The sequence below is a fragment of the Taudactylus pleione genome, unplaced genomic scaffold (assembly GCF_031769625.1).
Source record: "Taudactylus pleione unplaced genomic scaffold, aTauple2 ptg000984l, whole genome shotgun sequence".
Classification (NCBI taxonomy): Eukaryota; Metazoa; Chordata; class Amphibia; order Anura; family Myobatrachidae; genus Taudactylus; species Taudactylus pleione.
The window spans coordinates 343,411-362,720 of NW_028285385.1; the positions used below are offsets into that span (position 1 = coordinate 343,411).

General features: G+C 46.0%; 2 protein-coding genes across 2 annotated transcripts in view; one reads left to right on the top strand and one right to left on the bottom strand.

The window, feature by feature from the left end:
* Nucleotides 1-12,526, bottom strand: part of LOC148454553 (uncharacterized) — a 171,038-nt gene extending 158,512 nt beyond the window's left edge. Inside the window, 2 exon segments of the mRNA XM_088460780.1 lie at nucleotides 696-845; nucleotides 12,468-12,526. Coding sequence (XP_088316906.1) covers nucleotides 696-773 — 78 coding nt within the window. The 5' untranslated portion in view covers nucleotides 774-845; nucleotides 12,468-12,526.
* A 190-nt stretch (nucleotides 12,527-12,716) lies between these two features.
* Nucleotides 12,717-19,310, top strand: part of LOC148454557 (uncharacterized) — a 127,728-nt gene continuing 121,134 nt past the window's right edge. Inside the window, exons 1-6 of the mRNA XM_088460784.1 lie at nucleotides 12,717-12,785; nucleotides 14,226-14,373; nucleotides 16,439-16,630; nucleotides 16,753-16,831; nucleotides 16,952-17,049; nucleotides 17,194-17,305. Of these exons, the coding sequence (XP_088316910.1) occupies nucleotides 14,296-14,373; nucleotides 16,439-16,630; nucleotides 16,753-16,831; nucleotides 16,952-17,049; nucleotides 17,194-17,305 (559 nt within the window). The 5' untranslated portion in view covers nucleotides 12,717-12,785; nucleotides 14,226-14,295. The remainder of the gene's footprint in view (nucleotides 12,786-14,225; nucleotides 14,374-16,438; nucleotides 16,631-16,752; nucleotides 16,832-16,951; nucleotides 17,050-17,193; nucleotides 17,306-19,310) is intronic.

Sequence of the window (19,310 nt, forward strand, 5' to 3'; positions counted from 1 at the left end):
TGGGGCTGCTCCTGCAGCCCCACTGCAACAGGGTGACCCGACTCTGGCCGGGCACCAACTAAAACTGAGGTGCCTGTGGCTCGGGGGCGGGGTATAGAGGAGGACGGACCCAAGTGCATCCTGGGAGCAGTGAAAGCTTTAACTGCGTGATGCCCGTGGATCCAGATCCAGCTATACCCCAAGGTCAAACCTGTGGACCCCCTATGGACCCTGAAGTAGAAATAAGTGATGTCACTGTGACACTCCCAGATCCCCTCACCTCCCCAGTCATGTCCCTGTATTATTACTATAGACATAAGTGATGTCACTGTGACACTCCCAGATACCCTCACTTCCCCAGTCATGTCCCTGTATTATTACTATAGGTATAAGTGATGTCACTGTGACACTCCCAGATCCCCTCACCTCCCCAGTCATGTCCCTGTATTATTACTATAGATATAAGTGATGTCACTGACACTCCCGGATCCCCTCACCTCCCCGGTCATGTCCCTGTATTATTACTATAGATATAAGTGATGTCACTGTGACACTCCCAGATCCCCTCACCTCCCCAGTCATGTCCCTGTATTATTACTATAGATATAAGTGATGTCACTGTGACACTCCCAGATCCTCTCACCTCCCCAGTCATGTCCCTGTATTATAACTATAGCTATAAGTGATGTCACTGTGACACTCCCAGATCCCCTCACCTCTCCAGTCAGCAGGTAGATGATCTCCAGGGTGAGATGTAAGATCCTCTCAGACCTGTGACTCTCATCCATGTCCATCCTCAGTGAATCAGTGAGAATACAGAACGTGTGACGTGTAATGAAGACTCTGGCTCCTCCCAGATGGACTGTCTAGGAATAAATATAATAGACATCACAGAGAACACATGTAACACATAGAAAATGGACCTCAGACTGTACACCCTGAGCATACATTATATATATATATATATATATATATATATATATATATATATATACATACACACACACACACAAAAAGCACCCTGCCCTCCATAAGGAGGGCAAAAAGTGCCATGCCTCACAGTCTGCAGGTGCCGTCTTCACCCACGGGTCGCAGTGTCCCGCGGGTGGGGAAATGTGCGGAGAATAGACGCTTGGGGTCTTCCCGGCGTGTACGTAAGTACCGGGCACGCCCCCAAGTATGACGGAAAGGGGACGCATCTTATAGACAGGCCCCCTTTTCATGGCCACGCCCCTTTTTCGGGCCTTCGGCGCGTGCACAAAGTTGCCCTCTCTAGCTCCGGCGCCCTGCCGGAGCTAGAGAGAACACACACACACACACATACATATATATATATATATATATATATATATATATATATATATTTGGAGGTGCTAGCTGTGGAGACAAATGATATATACACAGAGATACAAGTGCACATCTCCAAATTAACTGATTATATATAAATAAATACATTTTTGCAATAAATAGAGGTTTTTGGCATACTCTTGGCCCAGGTTATGGGCCTAACCACCTGGGCTACTTTGGGGGTGTCCTGCGCTCTGGATTTGAACCATAGTATGTTAGGGACCTACCCTGAGGTTACCCGGATGTGGTGGGGAGGCCCATAACCTTGGCCAAGATTATGCCAAAAACCTCTATTTATTGCAAAAATTATAATTATATAATCAGTTAATTTGGAGTTGTGCACCGGTATCTCTGTTTGTGTATAACACATGTAACACAGTCAGACATGTAACACTAAGTGACCAATAAGTCTCCCCTTTCCCCCCAGCCATAGAGCCCTGGTCAGGGTCTGTCAGAGGTTCCTGTGACCCAGCCCCATAAGGCTCCTCAGAGGCCGTCACACAACGCTGTACTGTATAAGGTTACACCAATGCTCCTCTCCTGGCCGAGGGTCTTATTCCTCCCAGACGCATATTTGGTGCAATTTGCTCCACGTGAATCTTTTAGGGATGTTGGGATTTTTTATTTTTGTTTTACATTTATTCCAGGAAAGGAGAGAATCTGTGACTATACTGAGGTCATACAGGTAACAGGGGTGTGAGGGGAGAGTACACAGGAGAAGGGGTGTAGTGTTAATTCTAGCACCTTGCACCTCTTAAACACTGTGCAGTTCTTCCTTTCTGCCTGGGGTGTCGCTCTCTGCTCTGGTGCATCTAGCACACAAACTGTTTAATCTCAGCAGTTTGTTGCTTCAGCTGAGTGTGCTAGAAGCACCAGAACAAAGAGCAACACCCCAGCAGGATAGAGGAACTGCACAGGTGCTAGAATGAAGACTGTAACAGGGGGTGTAACAGCTGTACAGAGGTGTCAGTAACACAGGGGAGGGGGAAGGGAACAGAAGAGGTTAATAGCACAGGGATAGGACAGCAGGCAGCCCAGGGGACACACAAAGGGTTACACAATACAGAATCCCATCAGTCACTCTGCACAAATGATGAAATGACAAATGACCGCACCTCAGATGTATGTTACATGTGTGACCAGCCTGCTGGCCGTGTGTGTGCAGCGTAGGGTGGGGTGAGACATGTCCTGGGGGATAATCAGTGACACTCTGAGGATCTGGGGACTGTCACAGCCACTGGCTGTCTCTGAGAGAGTCTCTATTGCTCAGGATAACAAGACGCCCTGACAGACAGTCTCAGCTCAGGGAGTGCAGCCCTTTGTTACATGGCCTGTCTGTGTCCTTCTCACACATCCTTCCCCAGCTCCTGTTATGTATCCTCTGGTATATACAGTACATACATGTTATACCTACTGTGTGTTATTCCCTGACCACTCATTACTGTTATTATTACTCGAAGAACAAGAGAATAACTGAAATGTCCTTGTGTAACGTTCTCGCTAGGCTGTTTTAGCGCGGCGCGGCGCCCTGCCCTCCTTCTGGAGGGTAAAAAGCACCCTGCCCTCCAGAAGGAGGGCAAACAGCGCCCTGCCCTCACAGCCTGCGGGTGCTGTCTTCACCCGCGGGTCGCAGTGTCCCGCAGGTGGGGAAATGTGTGGTGACCCGGTCACCGCTGGCATCTATTCTCCCTGTTGGCAGCGCTTGGGGGCTGCCCGGCATATCCTAAGTGCCGGGCACACCCCCAAGAGTGACGGAAAGGGGACGCGTCTTATAGACAAGCCCCCTTTTCAATGGCCACGCCCCCTTTTCGTCACGAGCACGGAAGTGCCCTCTCTAGCTCCGTCAACCCTGCCTGCCGCCGGAGCTAGACTGAACCCTACTTGTGGTGCACTGTATAGTTAAAATAGAACTTATTATTGATCAATTAATATCACAATATTATAAGAAAACAGCGAAAATAGGTTAAAAGTAGCAGAATTGTGTCACAAAGGAAAGAAATTGTGATGTAAAAAGATGCGGCGTATTTACGTTATAATAAAGTTGTTTGGGATTCAGGTTATTCTCATGTGTCGTTTGCTTGTTCCACTCCCAGTAGGAATTATAATTAGATACTTGTGGGAGCTCCCTATATACATATATAGTCTCGGTGATACACCATATCCATGGGATTGTATCACATCATAATACATTTCTCATGGACTCATATACAAATGTAACCAGGTATCCAGTGATGCTTCAGCTCCTACTGTAATATTATTGTTATAATCAAATATTCTCATTATCTACATGTGATATGATCATCACTCAGGACTCCTGGCTCCAAAATATACAGCGATTAGATAATTTAGATCAGCGATGCTATTTTTAACCTATTTTAGCTGTTTTCTTATGATAATGTGATATTAATTGCTCAATAATAAAAGTTATATTTTAACTACAGTGTTCTCACCAGGCTGTTTTCTGTGGGCGCATCGCCCAGCAGAAACAGCCTGCCGCCCGGCACTTTTCCCCGCTGACCCCCGCTGTGGAACACTAGCCTCTGAAGTGACCGAAGGCTAAAGAAGCCTCCGATCACTTCAGAGGCCAGCGTTCCCAGTGATGCACTGCACGGGTGACGTCATCCGCGACGTGAGGAGCCTTCCCCGCGCGTCTGCTGGATCTAGTTAGATCCAGTCAGCGCGCGGTAGCAGCGGCGAGCGGGAGACCGGTCAGCAAGTAAAAGTAAGTGCTGGGACCGGGACCAGTCTGGGGGCATTTTATAATGGAGCCAGCCTGGGGGCACTGCACAAAGGGGCCAGCCTGGGGGCATTTTATAATGGAGCCAGCCTGGGGGCATTTTATAATGGAGCCAGCCTGGGGGCATTTTATAATGGAGCCAGGTTGAGGGCATTTTATAATGGGGCCAGCCTGGGGCCACTGCACAAAGGGGCCAGCCTGGGGCCACTGCACAAAGGGGCCAGCCTGGGGCCACTGCACAAAGGGGCCAGCCTGGGGCCACTGCACAAAGGGGCCAGCCTGGGGCCACTGCACAAAGGGGCCAGCCTGGGGCCACTGCACAAAGGGGCCAGCCTGGGGCCACTGCACAAAGGGGCCAGCCTGGGGCCACTGCACAAAGGGGCCAGCCTGGGGCCACTGCACAAAGGGGCCAGCCTGGGGCCACTGCACAAAGGGGCCAGCCTGGGGCCACTGCACAAAGGGGCCAGCCTGGGGCCACTGCACAAAGGGGCCAGCCTGGGGCCACTGCACAAAGGGGCCAGCCTGGGGCCACTGCACAAAGGGGCCAGCCTGGGGCCACTGCACAAAGGGGCCAGCCTGGGGCCACTGCACAAAGGGGCCAGCCTGGGGCCACTGCACAAAGGGGCCAGCCTGGGGCCACTGCACAAAGGGGCCAGCCTGGGGGCACTATTTAAGCCTGGGGGCACTACATAAGGGACCAGGCTGCAGGCACTATATAGGGGCACTACTTCAGCCAGGGGGCACTGCATAAGGGCAAAGCTAAACTACAGGGAGCAATGCATAAAGGGGAAAACTACAGGGGGCACTGTATAAAGGGCACAAATACAGGGGGCACTGCATAATGGGCACTTTTGACTGAGAGCCAGTGGGGGTGCAGCCTGAGACATGTCGGGCTGGATTGGTCTGGGAGATACCCCTTTTCCCGGCGCGCGCATAATTGCGAAGGCCCCCACCCGGCTACTTTTGGATGCCACCCGGCTGGAAAAAAATTCTGGGGAGAACACTGAACTATACAGAGCACCACACAGGACATTTCAGTTCTTCTCTTATTCCTCATGTATTAATATATATGTCGTGGTAGCGCCCCTCACCTGTAACCTGAAATTCTGTGAGGGTCTCTGATCTGATTTTTGAGAATCAATAACATAATATCTTGTGCGACTGGTACACAATTTTCTTTGGTAATCACTCTGCAACTGTAACAGGACACAACAGGCTGCTCCCCCTGTATAATATTAATAACAGGACACCACAGGCTGCTCCCCCTGTATATTAATAACAGGACACAACAGGCTGCTCCCCCTGTATAATAATAACAGGACACCACAGGCTGATCCCCCCTCTATAAAAATAATAACAACAGGACACCACAGGCTGATCCCCCTCTATAATAATAGTAACAGGACACCACAGGCTGATCCCCTTCTATAATAATAGTAACAGGACACCACAGGCTGATCCCCCCTCTATAATAATAGTAACAGGACACCACAGGCTGATCCCCCCTCTATAATAATAATAACAGGACACCACAGGCTGATCCCCCTCTATAATAATAATAACAACAACAACAGGACACCACAGGTTGATCCCCCTCTATAATATTAATAATAATAACAACAACAGGACACCACAGGCTGATCCCCCTTAATAATAATAATAATAACAACAACAGGACACCACAGGCTGATCCCCCTATATAATATTAATAATAATAACAACAGGACACCACAGGCTGATCCCCCTCTATAATATTAATAATAACAACAGGACACCACAGGCTGATCCCACTCTATAATAATAACAACAACAGGACACCACAGGCTGATCCCCTTCTATAATAATAGTAAGAGGACACCACAGGCTGATCCCCCTCTATAATAATAACAACAACAACAGGACACCACAGGCTGATCCCCCTCTATAATAATATTAATAACACGACACAGCAGGCTGATCCCCCTCTATAATAATAACAACAACAACAACAACAACAGGACACCACAGGCTGATCCCCCTCTATCATAATAACAATAATAACAGGACACCACAGGCTGATCCCCCTCTATAATAATATTAATAGCACGACACAACAGGCTGATCCCCCTCTATAATAATAATAATAATAACAACAACAACAGGACACCACAGGCTGATCCCCCTCTATCATAATAATAACAATAATAACAGGACACCACAGGTTGACCCCCCTCTATCATAATAATAATAACAGACACCACAGGCTGATCCCCCTCTATAATAAAAGTAACAGGACACCACAGGCTGATCCCCCTCTATAATAATAACAACAACAGGACACCACAGGCTGATCCCCTTCTATAATAATAGTAACAGGACACCACAGGCTGACCCCCCTCTATAATAATAGTAACAGGACACCACAGGCTGATCCCCCTCTATAATAATAATAACAACAACAACAACAACAGGACACCACAGGCTGATCCCCTTCTATAATAATAGTAACAGGACACCACAGGCTGATCCCCCTCTATAATAATATTAATAACACGACACAACAGGCTGATCCCCCTCTATAATAATAATAACAACAACAACAACAGGACACCACAGGCTGATCCCCCTCTATCATAATAATAACAATAATAACAGGACACCACAGGCTGATCCCCCTCTATCATAATAATAATAACAGACACCACAGGCTGATCCCCCTCTATAATAAAAGTAACAGGACACCACAGGCTGATCCCCCTCTATAATAATAATAACAACAACAACAGGACACCACAGGCTGATCCCCTTCTATAATAATAGTAACAGGACACCACAGGCTGATCCCCCTCTATAATAATAACAACAACAACAACAACAACAAGACACCACAGGCTGATCCCCCTCTATAATAACAACAACAACAAGACACCACAGGCTGATCCCCCTCTATAATAATAATAACAACAGGACACCACAGGCTGCTCCCCCTCTATAATAATAATAATAAACAGGACACCACAGGCTGATCCCCCTTAATAATAATAAACAAGACACCACAGGCTGATCCCCCTATATAATATTATTAATAATAACAACAACAGGACACCACAGGCTGATCCCCCTCTATAATATTAATAATAACAACAACAACAACAGGACACCACAGGCTGATCCCACTCTATAATAATAATAACAACAACAACAGGACACCACAGGCTGATCCCACTCTATAATAATATTAATAACACGACACCACAGGCTGATCCCCCTCTATAATAATAACAACAACAACAGGACACCACAGGCTGATCCCCCTCTATCATAATTATAATAACAGACACCACAGGCTGATCCCCCTCTATAATAATAGTAACAGGACACCACAGGCTGATCCCACTCTATAATAATAGTAACAGGACAACACAGGCTGATCCCCCGCTATAATAATAATAATAATAACAACAGGACACCACAGGCTGATCCCCCTCTATAATAATATTAATAACACAACACCACAGGCTGATCCCCCTCTATAATAATAACAACAACAGGACACCACAGGCTGCTCCCCCTCTATAATAATAACAGGACACCACAGGCTGATCCCCCTCTATAATAATAATAATAATAATCAGGACACCACAGGCTGATCCCCCTCTATAATAATAATAAACAGGACACCACAGGCTGAGCCTCCTCTATAATAATAACAGGACAACATAGGCTGCTCCCCCTCTATAATAATAATAATGACACCACAGGCTGATCCCTCTCTATAATAACAACAAACAGGACACCACAGGCTGATCCCCCTCTATAATAACAACAGGACACCACAGGCTGCTCCCCCTGTATAAGAATAATAACAGGACACCACAGGCTGCTCCCCGTCTATAAGAATAATAACAGGACACCACAGGCTGCTCCCCCTGTATAATAATAATAACAGGACACCACTGGCTGCTCCCCCTGTATAATAATAATAATAGGACACCACAGGCTGCTCCCCTCTATAATAACAGGACACCACATGCTGCTCCCCCTGTATAATAATCACAGGACACCACAGGCTGCTCCCTCTGTATAAGAATAATAACAGGACACCACAGGCTGCTCCCCGTCTATAAGAATAATAACAGGACACCACAGGCTGCTCCCCCTGTATAATAATAATAACAGGACACCACAGGCTGCTCCCCCTGTATAATAATAATAATAGGACACCACAGGCTGCTCCCCTCTATAATAACAGGACACCACATGCTGCTCCCCCTGTATAATAATCACAGGACACCACAGGCTGCTCCCTCTGTATAAGAATAATAACAGGACACCACAGGCTGCTCCCCGTCTATAAGAATAATAACAGGACACCACAGGCTGCTCCCCCTGTATAATAATAATAATAACAGGACACCACAGGCTGCTCCCCCTGTATAATAATAATAATAGGACACCACAGGCTGCTCCCCTCTATAATAACAGGACACCACAGGCTGCTCCCCCTGTATAATAATCACAGGACACCACATGCTGCTCCCCCTGTATAATAATAATAATAACAACAACAACAACAGGACACCACAGGCTGATCCCACTCTATAATAATAGTAACAGGACACCACAGGCTGATCCCCCGCTATAATAATAATAATAACAACAACAACAACAGGACACCACAGGCTGATCCCCCTCTATAATAATATTAATAACACAACACCACAGGCTGATCCCCCTCTATAATAATAACAACAACAACAGGACACCACAGGCTGATCCCCCTCTATCATAATAATAACAGACACCACAGGCTGATCCCCCTCTATCATAATAATAATAACAGACACCACAGGCTGATCCCCCTCTATCATAATAATAATAACAGACACCACAGGCTGATCCCCCTCTATCATAATAATAATAACAGACACCACAGGCTGATCCCCCTCTATAATAATAATAATAACAGACACCACAGGCTGATCCCCCTCTATAATAATAGTAACAGGACACCACAGGCTGATCCCCCTCTATAATAATAGTAACAGGACACCACAGGCTGATCCCCCTCTATAATAATAGTAACAGGACACCACAGGCTGATCCCCCTCTATAATAATAGTAACAGGACACCACAGGCTGATCCCCCTCTATAATAATAACAATAAGACACCACAGGCTGATCCCCCTCTATAATAATATTAATAACACAACACCACAGGCTGATCCCCCTCTATAATAATAACAACAACAACAGGACACCACAGGCTGATCCCCCTCTATCATAATAATAATAACAGACACCACAGGCTGATCCCCCTCTATCATAATAATAATAACAGACACCACAGGCTGATCCCCCTCTATCATAATAATAATAACAGACACCACAGGCTGATCCCCCTCTATAATAATAATAATAATAACAGACACCACAGGCTGATCCCCCTCTATAATAATAGTAACAGGACACCACAGGCTGATCCCCCTCTATAATAATAGTAACAGGACACCACAGGCTGATCCCCCTCTATAATAATAGTAACAGGACACCACAGGCTGATCCCCCTCTATAATAATAGTAACAGGACACCACAGGCTGATCCCCCTCTATAATAATAACAATAAGACACCACAGGCTGATCCCCCTCTATAATAATATTAATAACACAACACCACAGGCTGATCCCCCTCTATAATAATAACAACAACAGGACACCACAGGCTGATCCCCCTCTATCATAATAATAACAGACACCACAGGCTGATCCCCCTCTATCATAATAATAACAGACACCACAGGCTGATCCCCCTCTATCATAATAATAATAACAGACACCACAGGCTGATCCCCCTCTATAATAATAATAATAATAACAGACACCACAGGCTGATCCCCCTCTATAATAATAATAACAGACACCACAGGCTGATCCCCCTCTATAATAATAATAATAACAGACACCACAGGCTGATCCCCCTCTATAATAATAGTAACAGGACACCACAGGCTGATCCCCCTCTATAATAATAGTAACAGGACACCACAGGCTGATCCCCCTCTATAATAATAGTAACAGGACACCACAGGCTGATCCCCCTCTATAATAATAGTAACAGGACACCACAGGCTGATCCCCCTCTATAATAATAACAATAAGACACCACAGGCTGATCCCCCTCTATAATAATATTAATAACACAACACCACAGGCTGATCCCCCTCTATAATAATAACAACAACAACAGGACACCACAGGCTGATCCCCCTCTATCATAATAATAATAACAGACACCACAGGCTGATCCCCCTCTATCATAATAATAATAACAGACACCACAGGCTGATCCCCCTCTATCATAATAATAATAACAGACACCACAGGCTGATCCCCCTCTATAATAATAATAATAATAACAGACACCACAGGCTGATCCCCCTCTATAATAATAGTAACAGGACACCACAGGCTGATCCCCCTCTATAATAATAGTAACAGGACACCACAGGCTGATCCCCCTCTATAATAATAGTAACAGGACACCACAGGCTGATCCCCCTCTATAATAATAGTAACAGGACACCACAGGCTGATCCCCCTCTATAATAATAACAATAAGACACCACAGGCTGATCCCCCTCTATAATAATATTAATAACACAACACCACAGGCTGATCCCCCTCTATAATAATAACAACAACAACAGGACACCACAGGCTGATCCCCCTCTATCATAATAATAATAACAGACACCACAGGCTGATCCCCCTCTATCATAATAATAATAACAGACACCACAGGCTGATCCCCCTCTATCATAATAATAATAACAGACACCACAGGCTGATCCCCCTCTATCATAATAATAATAACAGACACCACAGGCTGATCCCCCTCTATCATAATAATAACAGACACCACAGGCTGATCCCCCTCTATCATAATAATAACAGACACCACAGGCTGATCCCCCTCTATAATAATAATAATAATAACAGACACCACAGGCTGATCCCCCTCTATAATAATAGTAACAGGACACCACAGGCTGATCCCCCTCTATAATAATAGTAACAGGACACCACAGGCTGATCCCCCTCTATAATAATAACAATAAGACACCACAGGCTGCTCCCCCTCTATAATAATAACAGGACACCACAGGCTGATCCCCCTCTATAATAATATTAATAACACAACACCACAGGCTGATCCCCCTCTATAATAATAACAACAACAACAGGACACCACAGGCTGATCCCCCTCTATCATAATAATAATAACAGACACCACAGGCTGATCCCCCTCTATCATAATAATAATAACAGACACCACAGGCTGATCCCCCTCTATCATAATAATAATAACAGACACCACAGGCTGATCCCCCTCTATAATAATAATAATAACAGACACCACAGGCTGATCCCCCTCTATAATAATAGTAACAGGACACCACAGGCTGATCCCCCTCTATAATAATAGTAACAGGACACCACAGGCTGATCCCCCTCTATAATAATAGTAACAGGACACCACAGGCTGATCCCCCTCTATAATAATAGTAACAGGACACCACAGGCTGATCCCCCTCTATAATAATAACAATAAGACACCACAGGCTGATCCCCCTCTATAATAATATTAATAACACAACACCACAGGCTGATCCCCCTCTATAATAATAACAACAACAACAACAGGACACCACAGGCTGATCCCCCTCTATCATAATAATAATAACAGACACCACAGGCTGATCCCCCTCTATCATAATAATAACAGACACCACAGGCTGATCCCCCTCTATCATAATAATAATAACAGACACCACAGGCTGATCCCCCTCTATAATAATAATAATAATAACAGACACCACAGGCTGATCCCCCTCTATAATAATAATAACAGACACCACAGGCTGATCCCCCTCTATAATAATAGTAACAGGACACCACAGGCTGATCCCCCTCTATAATAATAGTAACAGGACACCACAGGCTGATCCCCCTCTATAATAATAGTAACAGGACACCACAGGCTGATCCCCCTCTATAATAATAGTAACAGGACACCACAGGCTGATCCCCCTCTATAATAATAACAATAAGACACCACAGGCTGATCCCCCTCTATAATAATATTAATAAACAGGACACCACAGGCTGATCCCCCTGTATATTAATAACAGGACACCACAGGCTGCTCCCCTGTAAAGTAGGACACCACAGGCTGCTCCCCCTCGCTACACATGAGGACACCACAGGCCGTTCCCCCAGTACAGTAGGACACCACAGGCTGTCTATACCCTGTATAGTAGGACACGTCAGCCTGGTCCCCCTGTATAATAGGACATCACAGGCTGTTGCCCCTGTATATTAGGACACCACAGAGTGCATCGCCTGTAGTAGGACACCATTACCTGCTGCTGCCGGACACAGAGACGTCGCCTTCTTCGCGCTCAAAAGGCCACGCGGAAGCTGCAGCAAAGGATGATATCACATTTCCGGTGTGTGGAACGCACAGCCCGGAAGTAGAGTGGAACGCAAAGCCCGAAAGTAGGGTGGACCGCACAGCCAGGAACTTCGGCGTAACCCTCAGCCCGGAAGTAGGGTGTGATGGGCTGGGTATTGGTTTGTTCCCTCTGACGTCTTTAGGTAGCATCAGATCATGTGATCAGACCATGTGATCGCTCACACAGAGTCCCTGGGTCTTGCAGGCTGCATTGAAAGAGACTAAGGTCAGAGAAGGCGCTGGGGGCAGTGTGTGAGGGCAGATGGCAGTGTCAGGAAGAAGCTGGGGGCAGTGTGTGAGGGCAGATGGCAGTGTCAGGAAGAAGCTGGGGGCAGTGTGTGAGGGCAGATGGCAGTGTCAGGAAGAAGCTGGGGGCAGTGTGTGAGGGCAGATGGCAGTGTCAGGAAGAAGCTGGGGGCAGTGTGTGAGGGCAGATGGCAGTGTCAGGAAGAAGCTGGGGGCAGTGTGTGAGGGCAGATGGCAGTGTGAGGGGGAAGCTGGGGGCATGTGGGGCCAGATGGCAGTGTCAGGGGGATGCTGGGGGCAGTGTGTGAGGGCATATAGTAATGTGAGGGGGAAGCTGGGACAGAGAGCAGTGTGAGGGGGACGCTGGGGGGCAGATAGCAGATATATTTTGAGGTTCAGTCCCTTCTACACTAGTCATATATTTCAGCTGCCTGTTGTTCAGGGTGCCATTAGCCAGAATTAGGGCCAACATAGAGTTTTGAGTGCATTAACAATCTGTTGCTGGTGACAGATGGAGCTCTGAGTATGTTGCCGCCATTGTGGGTGTCAGAATAGGGCTATGAGAACCTTGGCCACCCCTTCCATCTACCCCATTGGGTCTCCCAGCACCTTAGCCATCCATTCTGGGTGCCGAAATGGTCTCTATGTACCTGATCCCGTCTACAATAACAAGTCATCCATTACTCTGCCCCCGATACTGTTACACTGGGGCAACATCATCATATCTAGGGAGGGGACTATTAACCCTCTCGCCAAGGAAAGCTCAGGCCAACCATGGATACCAAGTTATTAATAGAGGTGGGTCACCTGGGAGTGTCTGAGTAAACCCCTCTGCACCCCCCCCCCATACACAGATCAGGTCCGCTACCTCAGGAAAATTGCATCAAGTATGTGTCGTGGAGGTGCAAAACTCTTGGCCATGAGAGGACCATTGGTGTAACCTCCACCAATGACATGTGGTGGTCACTGAGCAGCCCTATGAAGTTGGGTCAGAGGAACTTCTGAAAAACACTGACCTAGACTCTATGGCTCTGGGAATGAGGGGACTCAGTGGTTACTCTGTGTACTCTTGTTTCTATAGGCAACACGAAAGCTTAGTGGACAGCAATTCTACTCTGCTCTGGGGTCCTGAATTTAATTCCCAACCTAGTTCCTGTCTGTGTGGATTGTATGTTCTCCCCGTTTTTTTTCCACGGGCTCTGGTTTCCTCCCACTCTCCAAAGACATATTGGTAGGTTAGTTGGTTTCTTTCATAAATCCCCATAGTGTGTGTGTCCACATGTTAGGAAATGTAGATTGTAAGCTCCCCTGGGGCAGGGACAGATGTGACTAAATATTCTCTTTAAAGCGCTGTGTAATATGTGCTCACTACATAAATAGCTGGTAAGAAAAAACTTCTAATAATTATATTTATTCCTAGATTTCTGTGCAGTGAGACGTCAGATCCTTGTCACGTGAGGGTGAGACGTGTCCTGTATAAATCACTGAGGATGGATAAGGACAGGAGTCACATGACTGAGAGGATAATAAATCTCACCCTGGAGATAATCTACCTGCTGACTGGGGAGGTGAGAGGGTCTGGGAGTGTCACAGTGACATCACTTATATCTATAGTAATAATACAGGGACATGACTGGGGAGGTGAGGGGATCTGGGAGTGTCACAGTGACATCACTTATATCTATAGTAATAATACAGGGACATGACTGGGGAGGTGAGAGGGTCTGGGAGTGTCACAGTGACATCACTTATATCTATAGTAATAATACAGGGACATGACTGGGGAGGTGAGGGGATCTGGGAGTGTCACAGTGACATCACTTATATCTATAGTAATAATACAGGGACATGACTCGGGAGGTGAGGGGATCTGGGAGTGTCACAGTGACATCACTTATATCTATAGTAATAATACAGGGACATGACTGGGGAGGTGAGGGGATCTGGGAGTGTCACAGTGACATCACTTATATCTATAGTAATAATACAGGGACATGACTGGGGAGGTGAGGGGATCTGGGAGTGTCACAGTGACATCACTTATATCTATAGTAATAATACAGGGACATGACTGGGGAGGTGAGGGGATCTGGGAGTGTCACAGTGACATCACTTATATCTATAGTAATAATACAGGGACATGACTGGGGAGGTGAGGGGATCTGGGAGTGTCACAGTGACATCACTTATATCTATAGTAATAATACAGGGACATGACTGGGGAGGTGAGGGGATCTGGGAGTGTCACAGTGACATCACTTATATCTATAGTAATAATACAGGGACATGACTGGGGAGGTGAGAGGATCTGGGAGTGTCACAGTGACATCACTTATATCTATAGTAATAATACAGGGACATGACTGGGGAGGTGAGGGGATCTGGGAGTGTCACAGTGACATCACTTATATCTATAGTAATAATACAGGGACATGACTGGGGAGGTGAGGGGGTCTGGGAATGTCACAGTGACTTCACTTATATCTATAGTAATAATACAGGGACATGACTGGGGAGGTGAGGGGATCTGGGAATGTCACAGTGACTTCACTTATATCTATAGTAATAATACAGGGACATGACTGGGGAGGTGAGGGGGTCTGGGAATGTCACAGTGACTTCACTTATATCTATAGTAATAATACAGGGACATGACTGGGGAGGTGAGGGGATCTGGGAGTGTCACAGTGAGATCACTTATATCTATAGTAATAATACAAGGACATGACTGGGGAGGTGAGGGGATCTGGGGGTGTCACAGTGAGATCACTTATATGTATAGTAATAATACAGGGACATGACTGGGGAGGTGAGGGGATCTGGGAGTGTCACAGTGACATCACTTATATCTATAGTAATAATACAGGGAGATGAGGGGATCTGGAAGTCTCACAGTGACATCACTTATATCTATAGTAATAATACAGGGACATGACTGGGGAGGTGAGAGGGTCTGGGAGTGTCACAGTGACATCACTTATATCTATAGTAATACAGGGACATGACGGGAGGTGAGGGGATCTGGGAGTGTTACAGTCACATCACTTATATCTATAGTAATAATACAGGGACATAACTGGGGAGGTGAGGGGGTCTGAGAGTGTCACAGTGACATCACTTATATCTATAGTAATAATACAGGGAGATGAGGGGATCTGGAAGTCTCACAGTGACATCACTTATATCTATAGTAATAATACAGGGACATGACTGGGGAGGTGAGGGGATCTGGGAGTGTCACAGTGACATCACTTATATCTATAGTAATAATACAGGGACATGACTGGGGAGGTGAGAGGGTCTGGGAGTGTCACAGTGACATCACTTATATCTATAGTAATAATACAGGGACATGACTGGGGAGGTGAGGGGATCTGGGAGTGTCACAGTGACATCACTTATATCTATAGTAATAATTCAGGGACATGACTGGGGAGGTGAGAGGGTCTGGGAGTGTCACATTGACATCACTTATATCTATAGTAATAATACAGGGACATGACTGGGGAGGTGAGGGGATCTGGGAGTGTCACAGTGACATCACTTATCTATAGTAATACGAGGACATGACTGGGGAGGTGAGGGCATCTGGGCGTGTATGTAGTGATGTTTGTTGTCTCCCCCAATACACAGGGTTACACAGTAGTGAAGAAGACATCCGGTGAGTGTGAGACACCCAGCAGCCGTCCCCGTGTGTCAGGAGGACTCAGCAGGACAAAGAGCCCCATCACGGTGCCTCCACCTCACTCACTGATACATGAGAGACACAATGACCAGAAGATCCTGGAACTCACCAACAAGATCATTCATCTGCTGACTGTAGAGGTGACTGCTGGGAATGGGGCATTATACAGTAACACCAGGGGATGTGTCTGGGTGATGACTGTATCATTGCGTGTGAGGTTCCTTTAAGGTGCCAGGATGTCACTGTCTATGTCTCCATGCAGGAGGAGGAGTATATAGAGGAACACAGGGGTCTGTACAAGGACGTGATGATGGAGAATCACCGGTCCCTCATATCACTGGGTAAGAGGAGACTGTCATTTATTGTACAGGGGAGAGCTGGTATGAGGGACCCCCTATATTCACACATCATCTGATAATTACATATATAAAATGTACTCAGTCACTGTTTGTCTCCTACAGATGGACCCAGTAAAAGAAATACCCCAGAGAGATCTCCCCGTCCTATTTATTACCGGGATTGTATAGAGGAGAATCGCAGGATCCCACAAGAGCATCAGGTAGATGGGATTTAGGGTCTCCCCAATATCCCAAAGTGACTGTCACTATATGATGTGTAGAGAATCTGTTTGTGTCTAATATATACTCATCCTGCTGTTTTACTCTCAATCAAATCAGATGTTATTCTTTTATTGGTCATTTAGAATGAAGATCTTGCTGATATTAAGGTAGAAATTATAGAGGTAGAAGAAGATATGTATGTGATGGGTGGTCAGCAGTGTAAGGAGGAGGAAATCCCTACAGCTATCAGCACAGGTGAGTAATAAACACTTATTACAGAAAAAAGTCACATATCTCCTTTGTCAGTCACTACAACAATATCTTATCCTACACCCTCTGTCAGTTCAAAAGCAAAGAGGAAAAATTATCTACCCAGTGGCATAGCCAGGAGCCATCAGCCCCTAATATACTCCTGCTCCCCCCCTCACATCATGTCACTGTGTGTTACCAGCCCATAGATCTGACCAGTCTCCTCCCCACACTCTCTGGTGTGTCTCATACATCAGGAGCCATCAGTCCCTATTATACTCCTGCTCTCCCCCTCACATCATGTCACTGTGTGTTACCAGCCCAGAGATCTCACCAGTCTCCTCCCCACACTCTCTGGTGTATCTCATACATCAGGAGCCATCAGCCCCTATTATACTCCCGCTCTCCCCCTTACATCATGTCACTGTGTGTTACCAGCCCAGAGATCTGACCAGTCTCCTCCCCACACTCTCTGGTGTATCTCATACATCAGGAGCCATCAGTCCCTATTATACTCCTGCTCTCCCCCTCACATCATGTCACTGTGTGTTACCAGCCCAGAGATCTCACCAGTCTCCTCCCCACACTCTCTGGTGTATCTCATACATCAGGAGCCATCAGCCCCTATTATACTCCCGCTCTCCCCCTTACATCATGTCACTGTGTGTTACCAGCCCAGAGATCTGACCAGTCTCCTCCCCACACTCTCTGGTGTATCTCATACATCAGGAGCCATCAGTCCCTATTATACTCCTGCTCTCCCCCTCACATCATGTCACTGTGTGTTACCAGCCCAGAGATCTGACCAGTCTCCTCCCCACAGTCTCTCTGGTGATTCACAGATATTTATGATTTCATTTGGAGCCCCTTGGCTTTTTTATCGAGGTAGACAAATATATAAACAAGTCTGACATTACAGAAATCTTACTATAAGTAAGTCCACTGACCTGCTGCAGCTCGGGGTCAAGCGGGGATGGCACGCCATGTAACAATACAGATAATCATTTGTCATAATACTCAAATGTGGGAAAACTGGATAATCAATGCTCATAGATGCAGCAAAGATATATATATCTATATATCTATCTCTATCTATCATATATATATATATATATATATATATATATATATATATATATATATACATATATATATACACATACTGTGTGTGTATATCTCACGCTGTCAGTTATGGTGGCTGAATAATTTATGTATATCTGTCAGAATAACAAATTATAAAATAATCACCTAATGTTTACACCGACTGCTAAAAGCTCAATACTGTAATGCAGAGTAGTCTTGCTAGAGAGTACGTATAAACAATACACACTACAAGTTATAGTCAGAGGACTTTTTTGATTGAGGAAAATGTGATGAATAATAACACTGACCTCTTCATGACGCTCCTATGGCTTACATTAACAAAGAACTATTTCATGTGCCATGGCGCGTTCCATCAACAACTAACAGGATGTGTGATGGGTAACAACGTCGCACCAACTTATGCCAACATTTATATGTGTAAAGAAGAGAAACATATGTGTTTCTTTTTCAGGGTCCATAGGGATCCACAGGGATACCATAAGGGAATGTGGTTGGAGAGATCCAGGCACCAAACAGTTAAAGCGTTCAGCTCCCAGGATGCCTTGGGTCCTCCATATATACCCCACCCCTAGCCAGAGGCCTTCAGTTGTTTGTTTGGTGCGGCAGGATTAATACGCACTTTTGTAACGGGGGACTGCTCAGGCAGTCCTGAGCTTTTGTTTTATTTCTATGTTTTCGGGTTAGCAGTACTCAGCGTCTGCATTAAGACGAATGTTCTGCGACTCCATCTACCTCCCTTCGGGCCAAACCACCAGTAACTGGGCTGATGATTACGGCGGGTCTCTGCTTTGCTTGGGACCTTGACTGCAAACGGACGCACGGAGATGTCACTTACGGGAATCGCGCACTGGAGTCATTGCTTCTGGTGTCGGAGACGCACCAGAAGCCGTTGCAGTCAGGCCCCGGA